This window comes from Microtus pennsylvanicus, chromosome 7 (assembly GCF_037038515.1).
Source record: "Microtus pennsylvanicus isolate mMicPen1 chromosome 7, mMicPen1.hap1, whole genome shotgun sequence".
NCBI classification, from domain to species: domain Eukaryota; kingdom Metazoa; phylum Chordata; class Mammalia; order Rodentia; family Cricetidae; genus Microtus; species Microtus pennsylvanicus.
In genome coordinates this window covers 25,223,980-25,242,839 of record NC_134585.1, presented here as the reverse complement: position 1 = coordinate 25,242,839, position 18,860 = coordinate 25,223,980, and the positions used below count along the sequence as shown (strand labels likewise).

Genomic DNA, 18,860 nt, shown 5'->3' with positions numbered 1-18,860 from the left:
CATTTATTAGGGCTGGATAGATGTCTAAGCAGTTAAGAACACTGGCTGTTCTTCCAGAGAACCTGAGTTCAATTCCCAGCACCCACATGAGAGCTCACAACTGTAACTCCAGTTTTAGGGTCCCCAACATCCTCATACAGACATACATGCAGGCAAAACACTAACACACATAAATAAAATATAGCCAGGCAGTATTTTCAGCACTTTAATCTCAGCCCTCAGGAGGCAGAGGCAGGTGGATCTTTGTGAGTTCGAGGCCAGCCTGGTCTACAAGAGCTAGGTCCAGGACAGGCTCCAAAGCTACAGAGAAACCCTGTCACAAAAAAACAAACAAACAAAAAAAAAAGACATAAATAAAAATAAGAATGAATTATTTGTTTGTTCGTTGTGTGTATCTGTGATATGTGCCTTGTGCATCTTGCCATGGCACACATGTGGAAGTCCGAGGACAGTTTATGGAACTTGATTCTGCCCTTCCACCATGTCGGCTCCTGGTATACAACTTAGATCATAGGCTTGGCAGCAGGCATGTATTTTGGCATAAACACTTTGAATAAATGGCGCCCCTAGCAACAGCGAAGTTCAAGGAGCTGAAAAGATGACTCAGTGATTAAGAGCACTGGCTGTTCTTTCAGAGGACCTAGGTTCAAACAAGCACAGGGCAGCTCCCAACCAGTTGTAACTATGCCAGGGAACCTGATGCCCTCTTCTGGCCTCCGCAGGTACCACAGCAGGAAGGTGTTGCACAGGCATATGCAGAAGAAATACTCATACACATAAAATAATGTTGATAAATTTTAAAAGTTCTATAAGGAGCAAAAGAAAAAGAGCTGGGCGGTGGTGGCGCACGCCTTTAATCCCAGCACTTGGGAGGCAGAGGCAGGCGGATCTCTGTGAGTTCGAGACCAGCCTGGTCTACAAGAGCTAGTTCCAGGACAGGCTCCAAAATCACAGAGAAACCCTGTCTCGAAAAACCAAAAAAAAAGAAAAAGAATAGGACAGAGATAATAAATAAAAACATTTTTATTTTATTTTAGATTTCACATTGATAATATTTAATAATTTCTTTTTTTAAAGGTGAAGAAGAAAGTGCTTCCCGTTCCTCTGGATGGGCATCCTATCTGCATAGCTGGTCTGGACTTCGGTAGATTGATGGGAAGAAAATGCTTTATTAACTCGACAGAATTCATTTGAAGGAAAAATGGTTATTACTATTTGATCAGGAAGTGTCCATATCTGTTCACATCCCCTGATGATTGTATATATGTATAGCAGATGAATTTAGACTCGCAACTTGTAGTAAAAGGACAACAGCTTGAAGCAGTGGTACCAGTCGCCCACAGCCCTGTGACTCGGCACCATGGCCTCAGTCTCCGTGATCTCCCGTGTACAGAGAAAACAGTTTATTCCTGTCTCTGGAACCCCAGGAGCCACTCGTTTCTAAGTAGTACTGTGAATTTTGAAAGTGATTTGAATTTTGGTACCATATGAACTGGAAAGTTTAAACTTTTAAAATAATGTTTCAAGATTAAGGAAATGCTTTGTTAGGAAGGTTGACATGTTTATTGAGGGATTATGAAGTACGTATGCTAGTTAATTATGAGGCTAAGTTAAATTGCAGTTTAGTCCGTTGCTTTAAAACTCCCCCTCCCTCCACTTGTTATTTCAAAACTTACCCTGGTACTGGTGATAGGACGCTGACCTTGAATAGATGGAGCCCACCTCAGCGGATGTGTCTCTAGGCTCTTAGTGTGCTGCCATTGCTCCTAAGCCATGAGTCTGTTTTGAGAATTCCCTGCCTCTCAGAGCAGTGACTGTCTGACTCAGCATTAAATATACATGAACCCGGTGCTTCCAGTATTGTTCAGGTAGCCTTGTTCCCCAAGCATGACCCCGAGAGGGCTCAGGCTTACTCTTGGTGAATAAGGCTAGCTGGGGATGTGTTACTTGCCTTTATGTCTCTGAAAATAGTCCATTGACTAGATTAAAATTGTGCTCTTAAATCAGATTTGGGGATTATATTTTAATAATGCAATTTGTTAATAAATAACCACATAGTGTTCTCTGGAGTTCTTAAGCATATGGTTGATTCTCAATTTTCAGTCTCAGCTAGACCCCTGACTGTGTATGTCAGTAACTATGAACATTAGTTTCCAACCTGGTTTAGCTGGTTTGCTGCTGACATGTTGAATTTGTTCTCTTAAAGCGATTATCTCTCAGTGTTCGCCCCCCTCTTGTTAGAACAGACCTAACTAGTGAATGTATTGATTAAATGTATCTATCTCAGAGCTGACTTTAGAAGCTGAGTATTTTTAACTTCATAAACTGTGAATATGAGTATGCCCAGTGGCATCTGATGTAATTTTAGTAATATTTAAATAAATTCCACTTTTTCTTTGGGCCTACTACACCTTTTGAAGTCTGTATAAACTTGTTTTGAAATCTAGTCTGTTCATATGAATGTAATAAAAATGCCTTTTGCATGGTAAAAATTACTTTGATTACAAAAGACATATATGCTTTTTGTGACCAGCAATAAGGAACTATAATGATTGATATTTCTATTAAATGCATTTAACTGTATGTTCTGTTTCTCTGACTATCCTTTTTCTGTTAAGCACTGACTCTTGGGAGTTTTGAATCAGGCTGTGAGGTGGAGTGCAAACTCTTGGTGCTGCCTGTCCGGGGCTGGACCTAGTGGAACTTAAGACAGTGTCTTACACAGACTGAGCTACTCTGGAGGCTTTGGCAGAAAAATTCCCTTCATCTCAGGGACTTGGCCAGCCCACTGAGACCACCTCCCGTCAGCCTCTTCAGAGAACCCAGACAGCCTGGCATGGTGGCACATGCCTTTAGTCCTAGGATGTCGCAGTAGGCGGATCTCCACAGCTTTGAGGCACCTTTTTATTTTCTTTCTCCAGGTCTAAATTCTGTTGCATCTGCACTCTTTTTTCTTTAATGCCTCTTTGTGAGTAGTTTCACGTCGCATGTCTACAAGGTTCGCCCGTGTTGTAGCAGCTGTTAATACTTCATTCATTTTCATTTTTCAGGGAATTCCATTGTACGAGTCAACGTTTTTATCCATTAACTTACAGACATGTTCATGTTTCCAGCTGTTGGCTGTCATGAAATTTGCTGCTACATCATTTTGCATAAAAGCTTTTATGTTTTCAGTCTTTTTTAGAGAAATGCCATTTGCATTTGCTTGCTCATTTTTAAAGTCCTATTAGTTTTTCACGTCCCTTTTTTTCAAGTATCTTTATGTGTTCAAGGTAAGTCCTCTGTCAGCTGTATGTTAGCAAATATTTTTTCCCATTCTTTGATTCTGTGGATTGTCTTTTTATATTTTTTAATGTTTAAAAATGTGTGTATGTGCACACGCATATGTACCCATGTACATATACACTCATGTGCCACTGTGTGCTTGTAGAGGTCAGAGGACATGTGGGATTGGTCCTTCCCTTCAGACAAGGATCAAACTCAGCTTACCTGGTGTACACAGTGAGCACTTCTACCCACAGAGCTACCTCATCAGCCCATTTTTGTTTTGTTTGTTTATTTGTAGTTTCTAAAGATAGGGCTTAGAACTCACTGTGTAGACCTGACTGTCCTTGAACTCCCAGAGATCTGCCTGTCTCTGTTTCCCAAGTACTGAAATTAAAGGCTGTACAGCTACCACATCTGGCTCTATTTATTTATTTATTTATTATGTATACAGTATTCTATCTGTGTGTATGTCTGCAGGCCAGAAGAGGGCACCAGACCTCATTACAGATGGTTGTGAGCCACCACGTGGTTGCTGGGAATTGAACTCAGGACCTTTGGAAGAGCAGGCAATGCTCTTAAGCACTAAGCCATCTCTCCAGCCCCCGTCCATTTATTTCCTTAAAGATAATGTTTGAGGGCTAGTGAGACGGCTCAGTGGTTAGGAGCATTGCCTGCTCTTCCAGAGGTCCTGAGTTCAAGTCCCAGCAACCACATGGTGACTCACAACCATCTGTAATGAGATCTGGTGCCCTCCTCTGGCCTGCAGGCACCAGAACACTGTATGCATAATAAATAAATTTTTAAAAAAAGATAACGTTTGAATTCTAAAATTTTTACCTTCAGGGAAGGTTTTTACTCTTTTGTGGGGTTTTTTGTGTTTTTTTTTTTTTTGACTTTTCATTTTGTTTGTTTCTGTTTGTCTTTTGTGCTTTTAGTCTCACTATTGCCTAATGGAGGCTCACAAATGTATTCATGTTCTTCTCAGAATTATCAATTTAATTTTATTTGGGCCCGCATTTAATTAATTGTTATATGCAATATTGGTTGCATTTTTCATTTCCGTGACAAAACACCTGATGAAAAAGAACCTTAAGGAAGGAAGGCTTTCCTTGGTCTCACTGTTGGATGCACGGGGGTCCTTGCCACCAGTGAAATTCAGTGTTGTTTTTTCAGAGAAAAAGATGTATAACCTGTTTTTCCATCCAGAAGGTTGGGAATTGGAGGTGACTAATAGCCTGGTGATCTGCATTATCTGAAGAGCCAGGCCAGATCAAACTCTCACAACCAGGACTGGAGATACTTGATAAGCTAGATGACCCTTATTGTGGTGATGTGTTTTTTTTTTTTAAGATTTATTTAATTATACATACAGTATTCTGCTTACATGTATGCCTGCAGGCCAGAAGAGGGCACCAGATCTCATTACAGATGGTTGTGAGTTGCCAATGTGGTTGCTGGGAATTGAACTCTGGATCTCTGTAAGAGCAGCCAGTGCTCTTAACCTCTGAGCCATTTCTCCAGCCCTGTGGTGATGTTTTGTTTGTGTTTTAACAAAGCTTGCCTGAAGATCAGAGTGCAGAGCTAAGCCACTAGACACCAGGCAGTGGTGGCACACACCTTTAATCCCAGGACAGAGGGATCTCTGTGAGTTCAAGGCCACCCTAAGCTACTCAAAATTGATCCCATTTAAAAGAGAAACAGAGCTCATATAAAGGTGATCCCAGCACTAGGGAGGTGGAGACAAGAGTGATGACTGGGTGGAGAGAGGAATAGAAGGGGAAAGGAGACAGGAGCTCAGTGCAGTCTGAGGGAGCAGTGTGAAGCAGTCGGTCTAAGTAGCAGTCAGGACAGGCTTACCCCTGCAGTCTGAGCATTGGTGGATGGAAAAGGTTTCTCCAGTGGCTGGCTACACTGCTCCTCTGATCCTTCAGCTTTCACCCCTAATATCTGACTCTGGGTTTTACTTATTAAGATCAATTAGAGTTGATGCTACACTGTATAGCTAAGCCCCCCCCAAAATGCCCACAAGCAGAACCAGAGGTAGCTAATAGGTCATAACTCAGATAACCTCTATGCTGTCTATATGACAAAGACCATGTCAGATCCTTCCCTAAGCCCTTAAGGTAACACATGTAGCCTATCTCTAGAGCCCATCTTCTTGGTAGAAATGACTTGTATTTTGAGTTGAGTTTCGATGTAATTACACCTCCTTGTTCACCAGGGATTGTATGAGGAAGCTGTTTTTCAAATTGTACTGTGTTTAAATATGCTTACCATAAACTGCCTAGTATCAGACTCCAGAAGTTTGATCCAGCCTGGCGAAGTCAAGCTGAACCAAGGTTCATTCTTACCTCACGCAGATCCTTTTCCTGTAAGCTGTGACACTAGCTGGGCCAGAGGCTTGTGAGGCAGCAGGTCGCACCGTATCCACCGTCAGGGAGTAGAGCTGTGAATACCTTGTGCCGCACTGGTTCTTTCCTTTTCAGCACAGAGCCCCAGCCTTCAGGATGGTGAGGCCTACATTCTAGGCTACACGGTGAGGCCCTATCTCAAAAAGCAAAGCAAAAGCATAATTGTTGCACCTAGCAAGGAGGAGGATTGCCTCCTGCCACTCTATATATTTGGTGGGAAACTTCCCACACTGAGAGCAGTCTGAGAATGGATTTCTCTGATGGGAATGACTTTTAAAACTTCTATGGGATGTTAGACTCAGATTTGAGTAGTCAAGTTGGTTTTGGAGTTAGTGCCAAAAGTAACCTGGGGAAGAAAGGATGTATTTGGCTTACATATCCTGATCACAGTCTATCGTGAAGTCAAGTCAGGACAGGAACCAAAGCAGAGCCCATGGAGAAGAAACATCGCTCACTGGCTTGATCTTCATGGCTTGTTTAGCTTTCTCTTTTTATGTGTGTGGCTATTTCGTTTGGATGTATGCCTGGGCACTGTCTGCATGCAATGCCAGCAGTGGCCAAAGGTGTCATCCTGTCTCCTAGAGCTAATGTCACAGTCAGTTGTGAGTGGCCATATGGGTGCTAGGAGTCAAACCTGGGTTCTCTGAAAGAGCAGCCAATGTTCTTAACTGCTGAGCCATCTCTCCAGCCTCAGCCTTTCTTATACAACTCAGAACCACCTGCCCAGGAGCGGTACCATCCCCAGTGGACTGGACCCTCATATCAATCGTTAATCAAGAAATACTTTTCAGCCGGGCAGTGGTGGCACACGCCTTTAATCCCAGCACTCGGGAGGCAGAGGCGGGCGGATCTCTGTGAGTTCGAGACCAACCTGGTCTACAAGAGCTAGTTCCAGGACAGGCTCCAAAACCACAGAGAAACCCTGTCTCGAAAAAACCAGAAAAAAAAAAAAGAAATACTTTTTAGATTTACAGACTCAGTCAGTAGAGCATGAGACTCTTAATCTCAGGGTCAAGGGTTCAAGTCTCACATTGAGGTTTATGCTAATTATGTTTGACCAGTGACTCAGGATTATCACTACATTTAATTGATCCCTTTCTATTAATCCATGTATCGTCACGTGTCCTGTGGCTTACCGGTGCTCAGGCATCTTCCAGGAACTATCTGTCCTTGGGCAAGGGGCTTGCAGATCAGAGGCTTTTTTGTCTCAAAAAAAAAAAAAAAGAAAGAAAGAAAGAAAAGAAAGGAAAAAAAGTTAAGTCTGTTGGACCTTGAGCAATGGTTACCTCTGTTCTGGTCTGAATCCCACCAATAGAGAATAAGACTATTACCACAATTAAAAGCCAAATTTGGAGCAAGCTTTAATTAAATACTGGCCAGGTAGATGGGCTCTGGCCAGGTCTGTCTTTGGATTTCCAGAAAATGACAGATTACCGCAGCCTAAGTATTTCCCAGCACGTCCACTCGGAAGCAAGCATACATCCTGAGTTACTTGCAGCCTCATCTAATCAGGGCAAGCATACATCCTGATGTATTCCCCGCCTGTGAATCTCCCCCCACACGTGATCAAGCCCATTCGGTGCAAATGGGTCACACAAACTTATCCAGGGGAGTGAAAACTCCTGACTTGTTATCTCCCATAAACAATAGCCTCCAGCATTTCAGGAACTATCTGTCCTTGGAAAAGGGGCTTGCAGGTCAGAGGCATTTTTGTTTCCCACGATCTCTAAGGCACAGTAATTAAAACTTAAAATGTACCTATGCCTCTCACACTGGCAGAGGACCCAGGTTCAGCTCCCAGCACCCACACTGAGGCTCACAATGGGGAAATAGCTCCAACTGCAAAGGATTCTACACACCCTCTTCTGGTCTTTTTGGGCACCCGCGTGATTTACATCTATACATTCAGGCAAATACTTATACACAAAATAAAAGCATCTGCATTAAAAGAAAAATGGGGCTGGAGAGATGACTTAGCATTTTTTTTAAAGTACATTCATTTATTTATGGGGCTCACAGCATAGTTTAGAGGCCACAGAACAAGTTGTGGGAATAGATTGTCTCCTCCCAGGTCATCAGGCTTTGCAGCGATGGGCAGTAATTTCCATAGCCATTGTTGTCGTGGCCTTTGTTTAGGTTTTTGATATTGTTGGTTGTTTTTAAATTTTTTTTTTTATGTGCGTTAGTGTGAGGGTGTCAGATCTCCTGAAACTGGAGTTACAGACAGTTGTGAGCTGCCACTGTGGGTGCTGGGAACTGAACCCAGGTCCTCTGGAAGAGCAGCCATTGCTCCTAACAAGATGAGTCATCTCTCCAGCCCAATCACCGTTTATTAATAGGGGCCAATTCATTAATGTGTGTGTCATCCTTGTGCAGGGCCATCCCAGTCTTCATGGTGTTGTTCCAATGTTAGTATAGGTGCTACTGAATACTGTGTCTCATTTTGCTGGGTTTTTTTTAATGACAGGAATTCTAACTGGGGTAAGATGGAACCTCAAAGTAGTTTTACTTTGCATTTCCTGGTGGATGAGGATGCTGCGTACTCTTTAAAATATTTGCCGGCCATTGGGGAAACATAAATATTTCTAAGTCACGTAAGTGACAGTTGCGATCTTCCACACTGGCAAAAGTGTGGAAATGTCTCTTCTCTAGAAGAGTACAAATTCTGCTGCTGTCTTCATCGAATCTTTTTTGGCACCTTGGAGAAGACAAGTGCTTGGTTTTATTTATTTGCTTAAATAGAATATATTTTTTCTAGGTAATGCTATGCTCACTACTACTTAATCTTTCGTTTTGTTTTGTTTTTTGCCTGTTAGGGATGGAACCCAGGACCTAGTGCATGCCGAGCAAGCACTGTACCACTGAACTGCACCCCAGCTCCTCAAGGCTTCTCTACATGATATCATGCAGGATACAGATAATGCGCTCCTTTCTTGCTCTTTTTCTTAGCCAAGTAGTTATGAGAAGGTCACATTCCCTTGAGAAGCCTCTTCATTTCAACTTTGTGTTTACTTGTATCAGCTTTCCCAAGGAAGTGAGTCTATTAACAAACTCCGGCTGTCCTGATTTCACAATGTTACATTATTCAGCAATGCCTTTTTATGGCTGCTTGTCTCAATGGGAACCTTACTCCTTGCAGAGCTGTGATGTAGGCCGTCAGAACAAAGATGCATAGCTGAAGTCCCACTAAGGATTACATTTCAAAGAAAGGGATCTCTTTTTAGAGATTTATTTATTTTTATTTTATGAGTATTTGCCTGCATGTATATATGTGCATGATATACAGATCCAATGAAACTCAAATTACGGGTGGTTGTGAGTGGCCATGGGGGTGCTGAGAACTGAGTCCAGGTCCTCTGCAAGGGCAGCCAGTGCTCTTCCCCTCTGAACCACCTCATGCGTGTGTGCATGCATGCCACGTGTGTGGAGGTCAGAGAAGATTTGGTTCTCTCCATCAGCCATGTGGGTACCATATTAAGTGTAGGCTGTATCTGGCACGCATCTTTACTGCTGATCCATCTTGCCAGCCCTGGAAAAGCTTTTCAATATTGATTTGAAAACCTGGAAATTGGTGGTTGAATTAGTATTGTACCCACACTGGTGGTGTGTTCATCCCAACAGCGAGAATAAGAACACTACCACAATTTGAGCCGAACTTGAAGCAAGCTTATTATTTTTTTTTTTTATTGGAGTGCATCCAAGAGCTGGCCAGTGACTGTCTCCTAAGTTGGGTTAAAGAGATCAGTCCCTGTCGGGTGGTGGTGACACATGCCTTTGATCCCACCCAGCACTTAGGAGGAAGAGGCAGGCAGATCTGAGTGAGTTCGAGTTCAGCCTGGTCTACAAAGCAAGTTTCAGGACAGCCAGGACTGTTACACAGAAAATCCCTGTCGCAAAAAAAAAAAAAAAAAAAGCCAACAACAACAAAACAAAACAACAAAACACAAAAAGAGCAGCCCTGAATTCATTTCTTGGGAACCTTTTAAGGAGTAAAATTACAAGTAGTTTTATAGAAGACAGATAATGCGGCAATAAGGAAATAACAGGAAAAAAATCTCAAAAAACATGTCACCCTGTGATTAGGAAGGGATGGGGCAGTAAGGTAGTCTCAAAAACAAGTCAAGGTCATGGGTTGGAGAAGGTCATATTCCAGGAGACCGAGAACTCAGCTCTTACAGTAAATAAATTTATTTTTAACATCTACTTTCAAAATGGAGTCAGGCAGGTTCCTCACCTCCAGTGCCGTTGCTCCTCTGTCAGGAGAGGTAATTGAAATCAGTGAAACACTTGAAGGAAACCTGGGGCTCATCAACAAATTCTGTTCTGAAGATGGTTGGCTGATCAAGATGACACCGAGTGACCCTTCAGAGCTAGATGAATTACAAGTGAAGAAGCCTATGAGAAATACAGAAAATCCATTGACAGTTGACCATGGCACCCGTCTACCCATGAACTCACAAAGATCTGCCTGTCTCTTGCCTCCCGAGAGCTGGGACTAAAGGCATGCAACACCACCACCCGGCCTGGCAACCAGGTCTTAATACCTTTTAGGCATGGTTTGGACAGCCCCCAGAGAGGAGCTGACCCCTGGCGGGGCCTTCTTTGGACAGGGTCTGGAGAGGACAGCTCTAGGGAGCTGCTGTTTCATGTGCTCAGGGCAGGGTTTGGAATGGGGTCCCTGAGCTGGAGATCCCTAACATCTTGAATGAGTGGATGATAGAAGACTTGAAAGAACTTTTAGCAATACAAATGGGGAAAAAAAAACTATTCTCAACAGTTGCGACTAAAGAAAGTCTCCAACTTCCTAATAGGTGCGGATAAATACAATGTACATCTTTTAATAAATAAAACCATAGACTTGGTATTTAGACTAAAGGCTAAGTTCTGGTGTTTAGAATTCATGAGCTCATCTCTGGTAAAAAAAAAAAAAGGGCTAATGCTGAGTGGTGGAATGACTTAGAGGCTACAGTCCATCTAATCCAACAATGGCTAGCTGTGAATTTTTGGAAAGCCCAAGAATCTAGTAGTTGCTCCGTCTTGAGCCTTGCTCACACGAGGCATGTGTCTCGGCTGGTCTTCTATATATGCTGGAATCCTGAAGAAGTAAGCCGTAATTCCTGTAAAGGAAAAGGATGTGCTGATGAGGAAAGGGTGAGCAGGTGAAAAAGAAACACACCCTTGCTTCTTCCAGAGGCTTCCAGCAGAAGGTGTAGTCCAGTTGAAGGTGTGCCTTCTAGCCTCAAGATCTGGATTAAAGATGTGTGTCTTCCAGCCTCAAGATCCGGATCATGAGTGTGCCCTCCGTTTCTGAATTGTAGTTCATTCCAGATACAGTCAAGTTGACAACCAAGAATAGCCATCACCAAAGTGCTTATAAAACTGTGTGTAGTGACAGGTCACCCTTTGATCCCAGCACCCAGCAAGTGGATCAAGGCCAGCCTGGTCTATGTAGCAAGTTCCAGGCCAGCCATAGTTACGTGGTGAAATCCTACCTTTAAAAAATAGTGGTCATGGGACTGGAGAGATGGCTCAGCTGTTAAGAGCACTAGTTGCTTTTCCAGAGGACCCGAGTTCAATTCCCAGTACCCACATGGTAGCTCACAACTGTCTATAACTCTAGTTCCAGGGGATCAGATGCCCTCACATACAGGCAAAATATCAATGCAAATGCAATTAAAAAAATAATGGTTTTAAAAATCCCATGTTTCAGGATAACAATGGAAGTCTCACATAATATTGTAACTCTCTTAGTTACTGTTCTGCTGTGAAGAGACACCATGACCAAGGCAACTCCTATAAAAGTGTCTAATTGGGGTCTTGCACACAGTTTTAAAGGGTTAACCTGTTCTCATAATGGTGGGGAGCATGTGCCGGAGCAGTAGCTAAGAGCTTTGTATCCTGATGGGCAGGCAGCAGGCAAAGAGAATGAGACTGGGCCTGCCCTGGGTTTTTGAAACCTCTAAGTCTACCTCTAGTTAGACATCTTCCTCAACAAGACCACACCTACTCCATCAAGGTCCCACCCCATATTCATTCCCAACAATCCATCCGCTGGGTTCACTGCTGAGCTATTTCTTCAGTTCCACAAAGAAATACTGTAAATGAGGTACTCAAAATAAATTCTGAAAAATGAAGTCAGACTGGGTTTTTGTAAACTTCACTGATCTCATACGTGGTAGTGTGGGAGTGAGTAATGGGATTCTTCAAGCGCAACTCAGTAGGGTGGAATTTTAGGAATGCAACACTGTCCTTTTCCCCACAAACATCCTGTGCAAACATTCTCCTAGTCCAACGTGATAAGGATGGGACTAAGGATGTAGCTCAGTGGTGCAGTCTTTGCGTTCTGTACATGAAGCCCTGGGTTCCTTTCTCAGGGTTGTAAAGACCCTTTGGTGTTCAGAGAATGTGATGGCTAATACTGGTTGTCAATTAGATTGCATCTGGAACCATCTAAAATATAACCACTGGACACTCCTGTGATGGACTTTTTTTAAAAAAAGATTTGTGTATTATGTATACATAATAAATATGTGTGCCTGCATGCCAGAAGAGGACATCAAATCTCATGATGGTTGTGAATCACCAAGTGGTTGCTGAGAATTGAACTTTGGACCTCAGTGCTCTTAACCTCTGAGCCATCTCCCCAGCCCCAAGATTTTTTTTTTAAATCAGATTATTTGAAGCCTAAATGTGGTCAGCACCTCCTGGTGGCACCCAGATACAAGGACATGGGTGGAAACTTAGCTTTTCGCCTATTTGCCCTCACTCCCCACCCTGTTGTGGCGTTACTTCGCTGATAACTAGCTTCTTTGGGCTTCCAGTAGACTGAAGACAAGCAGCTCTCAGGACCGCCCCAGGCCTTCAGCACCAGACTTGGACTGCCAGGACATCTCGCTTTGTGGATTGAGCAACTACTGGATTCTTGACTTCTTCAGTATGAGCTTTTTCTAGTATAACAAAACCAGAAGCAAGCATAATAAAATTCAGTGCTGAAGCTATAAGAGTTATCTAATTAGTCTGTTACTTGGGGGCAGGAATTAATTTCCCCTGCCTTCTTATCGCATACTTATCTGGTAGAGATGAAAGAAGATGGAAAATAAAGAAAAAAATTTTAAGTATTTATTTTGAATACATCCTTTACAATAACTCTTTGTGGGGCACTCATACACATAATTTTTAAAATTTTTGCGTGTGCTTTGTGTGCACATATGTGAAAGACTTCCAGATATCAAATTTTGTTTTTAAAGGCTGATTGTTGACAGCCATAACAAAAATGAAACTATCACGGAGGCATCCTTTTTTATCCTGACAAACTCTCAAGTTGAAGAGTAAGAAATTCAATTCCATGTTTTTCCGGGTTTTCTTTATGGCAGACATTGGTCAACCACAGTAGAATCACTTGGTGAGTACATTCCACATACGGCATAACTATGATGAAACTAAAAACCACTAATCAAGCGGCAACCAGTTTTTACCCAACTATCCCAAAATAGCATTAAGATTTTCTTTTTCTTTGGGAAGCAATTTTTTAAAAATTGTTTCGTTACATTTATTTATATTTCTGTGTATATGTGTTTGGCGGGCAAAGGAAAATCGGAGATCGTTCTCTCCTACAAGGGCCCTAGGGATTGAACAACTGTTGACTCATCTAGCAGGCCAGGCCCACAAAGTTAAACATCTATCAAGAGTACCCTAAACATTCCAAGCTCCCGCAGACTGGAAGTGGCCAACCCAGATGTGACCTCCACCCCCGATAGGCTGACTTGCACGACATCCTCCTTAGGACAATCTCCTCGGGACCTTCGCAGGGTGGGTAGGGCCCTGTACAGACCCTTCGCCCTGCAGAAAGAATCTGGCAGCTCATCTGCCAAGTTGAGTTAGAGCCTCTAGCCAGTGATACTCTTGCCCCGTCTTTTGACCCTGACCAGTCACACTCTACCAAGTGTTCCTGGCGGGCTAGACTCTGTGTACTTCCAGGAGAGACCAGGAAACCCTCAGGACACCCAGAAGCCTCTCTGCCTGTTTGGAGCCAGGGAGAAACGCCTACGGCCAAACTCGGAGAAAGCAGGCTCAGTGCCAGGAGGAGGAGGAAGGAGTGGAACTGGTGGACGGAGGAGGAGCTCTGACGACCCAGCACCCCGCCCCACCGATGCAGCTCTCAGCCCCGCCCCCGCCGGACTTCGCCCCGCCCCATCCCGGCCTCTCTCCGCCTCCACCCCGCCCCCCGGAGAGCCTAGGCCTGAGCTCTCCGGGGCGTGGTCAGCGCCGCCATTTGCCAGCTGCTACCGGCTCGAGGCCGCCGCCCGCCCCGCCCTCCTCGCCCCGCCCCGCCCTCCCCTCCCGCCCCGCCCCCTTCCTGCCTGAGGCCGGCCCTCCAGTCCGCCGCTCGCCGGGGCAGCGAGGGAAGAGGGTGCGGCCGCAGCGGCGGGGACGGAGGCACAGGCGGACGCGGCGTGGACTGCCGAGATGCTGGGCGTGGCGGCCGGGATGACCAACAGGTAGGGGCGCGCGCGCGCTCTGGGACGGCGGCTGCCCGAGCCTCGCCGGGCCTGGGCCTGGCGGACGGGCACCTTTGCCGCCCGCGCGGCCTCCGGCTGGCGAGAGGCCCGGACACGCGCCGCCCTAGCCCGAGGCGGGAGAGGCCTTCGTGGTCCTGCTGAGCTGTCCTGTGCAGCCTCGGGGTGTGAGGGCAGATCCTGTCCCAGAGCTTGGTTCGTGGTAGTTCACCGATGGGAAGAACGGGGCAGAGAGGGTCTCAGGACCACGCAGACGAATACATGTGTTGTCTTAAAAATGAAAACGGACGTGTGAAATATTTACCCATTGAGTAATCCATGGTATATCAACATGCATGACGCATTTCAATGAAAGTAGTATACCCTAAACAGAAAAGTTAAGACGAACAGCCTATTAACATATTTTACAAATCCTACCCGTGTCTGGCATTCTCGTTTTGCATTGTCTGTTGTGGTGTGTTTTGAATGAACTATTTAAAGGAAAATTTGGTCTTAAACGGCTGGGCAGTTTGAAGAGAAGTATGCTGATAGTTTTTCTAAATAATTGTGGGTATTCTTTGTGACTCCGCCAGAAGTTCAGAAGATTGTTTCCTAAAGGCTAGGTTTGATGTGAAATCCGAGCTCACGGTTACATAAAATTCCTCAAACTGCCTTCTATTTGAATGGAACTATTACTCATAGTAACGGCTTTGTATTGGCTTGCGGCATTAAGGAAGGTCCCAGATGCTAACACATCTATTAACGTCTCTAAATGACATTCATTAGACTTACCACCAACCAGTTTCATTAAATTCTTAAGTATCAGGAGAGCTGTCAGACTCAAGAGGTGATTTTCCAACATTATAACTTTCAGTGGAAATCGTGACTTTTATCATTATCAACAAAGTATTGTCAGTTGTTGTCCCCAAAATTCAGTTTCAATGAAATGTCTACCAAATAGAAGTCCAAATCACCATGGGTGTCGTGTCTGTTATTTTGCTGAAACGGTATTTTCAAGAAAAGGGCTTCCATTTGAGCTCAGTGCTTAACATAGCATCTGCTTTTCCTTGAGATAGTCACATTACTTTGGTATGTAGCAGAAGCATTTTATGCGCACTTAACCACTGGGTTTCAGGCACCAAGGAAGACAATCACGGGTTAATCATTTGTACAGTCATTGTACTCGTCATGGACAGTTATTGCATTTGCCATGGACATTTGTCACCGAGAAAGACGTGTGGAATATTAAGTCGATCGGGAATTGAAAATAAGCGTGAGCTGTAAAGAAGAATGGGTATGCAGAACAGGATATAGTGGTGTCTGCGTAGGACCCTCGAGTGTGTCTCTGGTCTAGTGGCCTTCCCTGATCCCATCCCCTGCTCACCCCAGATCTCACTCACTCTTAGACAGGCTTTGAATTTGTCAATGATCCTCCTGCCTAACTTCTTGAGTGCTGGGGTTACAAATTTGGCCGCCGTGTGTGCCGTCTGCGCCGTTTTTGTTTTTTCAGCATTATGGATATCCATATTGGTATGTCCATACCATTGTCATGAGACGTCTACAGAACTGACGTTCCTTCACAGTCGAACAGTTCATCATTCCTTGTGTCCCCCAGCTCTTGGCAACTGCCATTCTCCCTCTCTTTGGATTTGACCTCTGAGCGCCTCGGTTAAGTGGGATTGTAGTTTTCGCGGCCTGTGCCGTCGCTTGTTTGCTGAGCGGCTGTATGGGTCTGCAGCCGTTTGTTGCAGTGTTATAGTTACTGTGGATGTTCGTGTGCAGGTTTTAGTGTGAACATGTTTTCCCTTTCTGTGAAATAGATGGCGAAGAGGATGCACTTTGCATATTGTATGGTAATTGTATCCCCAGAGTGACTGTACTAGTTCATCAAGGACTCTTAAAGGGAAAATGACATTCTTATCCTGTATGTAAAGAATTTGGCTAGGGCTGGAGAGATGGCTCAGAGGTTAAGAGCACTGGCTGCTCTTCCAGAGGTCCTGAGTTCAATTCCCAGCAACCACATGGTGGCTCACAACCATCTGTAATGAGATCTGGCGCCCTCCTCTGGCATGCGGGCATATATCGAGGCAGAATGTTGTATACATAATAAATAAATAAATCTTAAAAAAAAAAGAATTTGGCTAAACTCTCACTGCCTTCAAAGTATTTTTTTTTGTTATTTTTAATGAGATCTATGTGTGTGAATTTGTGTATGAGTGTGTGCATGTGAGTGCAGGTTTAAAAGAAGCCAGAAGATCCCTCTGGGACTGGAGTTACAAGTGGTTGTGAGATACCTGATGTAGGTGCTAGGAATCAAACTTGGGTCTTCTGGAAGAGCAGTGTGTGTTCTCAACCACTGAACCATCTCGCTCCACTCCCAAAGTATTTCTTGAATGAGTGTTGTAGTATGAACTTTTTATTTTTAGCAGGACTTAAGAACTAAGACTTGAAGAGCAACTGTGGGTCCTCAGGCTCATGTAAGGCAGTGCCATTATGCAGAGGAAAACTGCTGTGACATTTAGTGTCTCTCTAAATTTGCAATGTTCTGTTCCTGCTTGTGAAGTAGGGAAACAGGTCATGTGGGGTGTTTGCTTGGGTCTTTCTTTCTTTCTTTCTTTCTTTCTTTCTTTCTTTCTTTCTTTCTTTTTTGATAGGGTCTCATAGCCTAGGCTAGCCTTGAATTTTCTGTGTAGCCAAGGATGGCTTGAATGCTGGAATTAAAGGCATGTGTCATCCATGTATCACATGGGTTTATGCAGTGCTGGGGTCCATCCCGGAGCTTTATGTATATAAGGCAAGCACTCTACCACCCAAGCTAATATTCCAGCGCTGAACTCCTTAGTTCTTTAATTGTCCTGTGCTCTGCAGTCTTAGAGAAAATGATCCATCAGGATTGTGCCCTTACTTGTTTGGTTATTTATTCATTACGGGATTGTGCTGTATTGATTTTAGCATTTGTACTCTCTTCCTCTATGTGAGCCTCCTGGCTCATCTCCTTGGTAGTTCTCTGTAAGTTGCTAAGTGTGGGTACTAAAAGTGAGCTTTCTCTCCTTCGTTGGGAGAGCTCAGAGCCTGTCCTTCAGGTGGAGAAACTCAGCAACTTCTGAAATCCATGATGGGAAAGGAGAGCTTAATTTCTCAAGTATATTTCAAAAATGTGTATTTGTTTAGATAATCATTTAAGTATGTCTCAGTGCAGATCATATTTGCAGGTAGGATTCAACTAAAATAACAGGAAAAACATCAAACCACTTGTTGCTTTTACAGTTCCCACAACTACTCTAAGCTGTGGATTCTCAGTTCAGCAACAGCATTTACATTACCTACTGAACTGTTGCCTCACTGTATTTCTAATGCCGTAGCTATATGAAGCAGGAATCACACAGCCTGCTGTCTCATGCTAACCCTTCTCTAGTAATAGTGGTAGGGTTTGTTGTTATTGTTGTTGTTCTTAATTTTGTGTATGGGTGTTTGTTTGCATGTATGTTTGTGGACCCTGTGAGTAAGTGCCTTCAGAGAGCACTGGGTCCCCTGGAACTGGAATTGCAGAAGTTGTGAGCCACCATGTTGGTGCTGGAAATGGAACCTGTGACCTCTGCAAGAGTAGCCAGTGCCCTTTACTGATGAACCAGTCTTTCCAGCCTCCACCAGTAGGGGTTTTATGCCCCCTCATCCTGATGTCATTTCATTTCCTTTATTTGATGGCATCAGATATTTCAGGAGTGGAGCTTGGTGTGTGCATGTGTATGTGCATGAGAGGACCGGATTTTTTTTTTTTTGAGACAGAATTTTTCTGTGGCTTTGGAACCTTTCCTGGAACCAGCTCTTGTAGACCAGAGCCTCGAACTCACAGAGACCCACCTGCCTCTGCCTTCCGAGTGCTGGGATTAAAGGCGTGAGCCACCACCGCCCGGCACGCTAACTTTTTTTTTTTAATGTGTATGAGTGTATTGCCTGCATGTATGCATGTCAGCATCATGTTGCAGTGCAGATGCAGATGTTGTGTTACCATTGGTTGTGAGCAGCCAGCGCCGAACCATCTCTCCAGCCACAACCCTGCAGACTTAGTAGAGGGTAGGAAACTGTAGCTACAGCAAGCCCTGAACCGTGAGCTCTGAGTAGTGCCTTCCGTGAGGGATGGGGATTTGATACTGGGAAGTAATGAGTGCTGGCCCCTTAGTGAAAATGGAAAGTAGTGCTAGGAAACAGTGTGAATGCTGACAGATGGGGGTAGAAATTGATTAGGAAGCTGTGATTGCTGATCGAGTGTGTGGTACAGTGGGAGAACCAGGATCCTAGGACACCCAGAAGTTTAGGGCCTTACTGGGATGTGTGAAGAGCAGTAAGCTAAAATAAGATACAGGACAAAAGCATTAGCTGTCTCTGAGGAGGGTTTTGGAAATGTAGGATGGGATCGATTTTTTTTCAATTCTACTCCTTTTTGTACTAATCTGATTTTTAAATGTATAAATTTAAAATTTTTATTTTATGTGTATCATGACCATATATTGCCTACAGAAGCCAGAAAAGAGCATAAGAGAGCATTGGACCCCTTGGAACTGAAGTTACATATAGCTAATGAGCCTACATTTGGGTGCTGGGAATTGAACCCAGGTTCTGTAGAAGAGCAGCCAGTGCTTTTAACCACTAAGCCATCTATCTCTCCAGCCCTTGGGTTTTTTGATTG

The 18,860-nt window shown here is 44.0% G+C and overlaps 2 protein-coding genes and 1 pseudogene across 4 annotated transcripts in view; 2 read left to right on the top strand and 1 right to left on the bottom strand.

The window, feature by feature from the left end:
* Nucleotides 1-2,583, top strand: part of Gcc2 (GRIP and coiled-coil domain containing 2) — a 42,100-nt gene extending 39,517 nt beyond the window's left edge. Inside the window, exon 23 of the mRNA XM_075980245.1 lies at nt 1,078-2,583. Coding sequence (XP_075836360.1) covers nt 1,078-1,148 — 71 coding nt within the window. The 3' untranslated portion in view covers nt 1,149-2,583. The remainder of the gene's footprint in view (nt 1-1,077) is intronic.
* Nucleotides 2,584-8,009: 5,426 nt separating this feature from the next.
* On the bottom strand, nt 8,010-8,110 carry LOC142855161 (U6 spliceosomal RNA; annotated as a pseudogene).
* Nucleotides 8,111-14,020: 5,910 nt separating this feature from the next.
* Nucleotides 14,021-18,860, top strand: part of Lims1 (LIM zinc finger domain containing 1) — a 117,182-nt gene continuing 112,342 nt past the window's right edge. Inside the window, exon 1 of one of the 3 annotated variants that reach the window (XM_075980241.1) lies at nt 14,021-14,176. In XM_075980241.1, the coding sequence (XP_075836356.1) occupies nt 14,145-14,176 (32 nt within the window). In that variant the 5' untranslated portion in view covers nt 14,021-14,144. The remainder of the gene's footprint in view (nt 14,177-18,860) is intronic. The other 2 variants (XM_075980240.1, XM_075980239.1) reach the window with 2 other exon arrangements.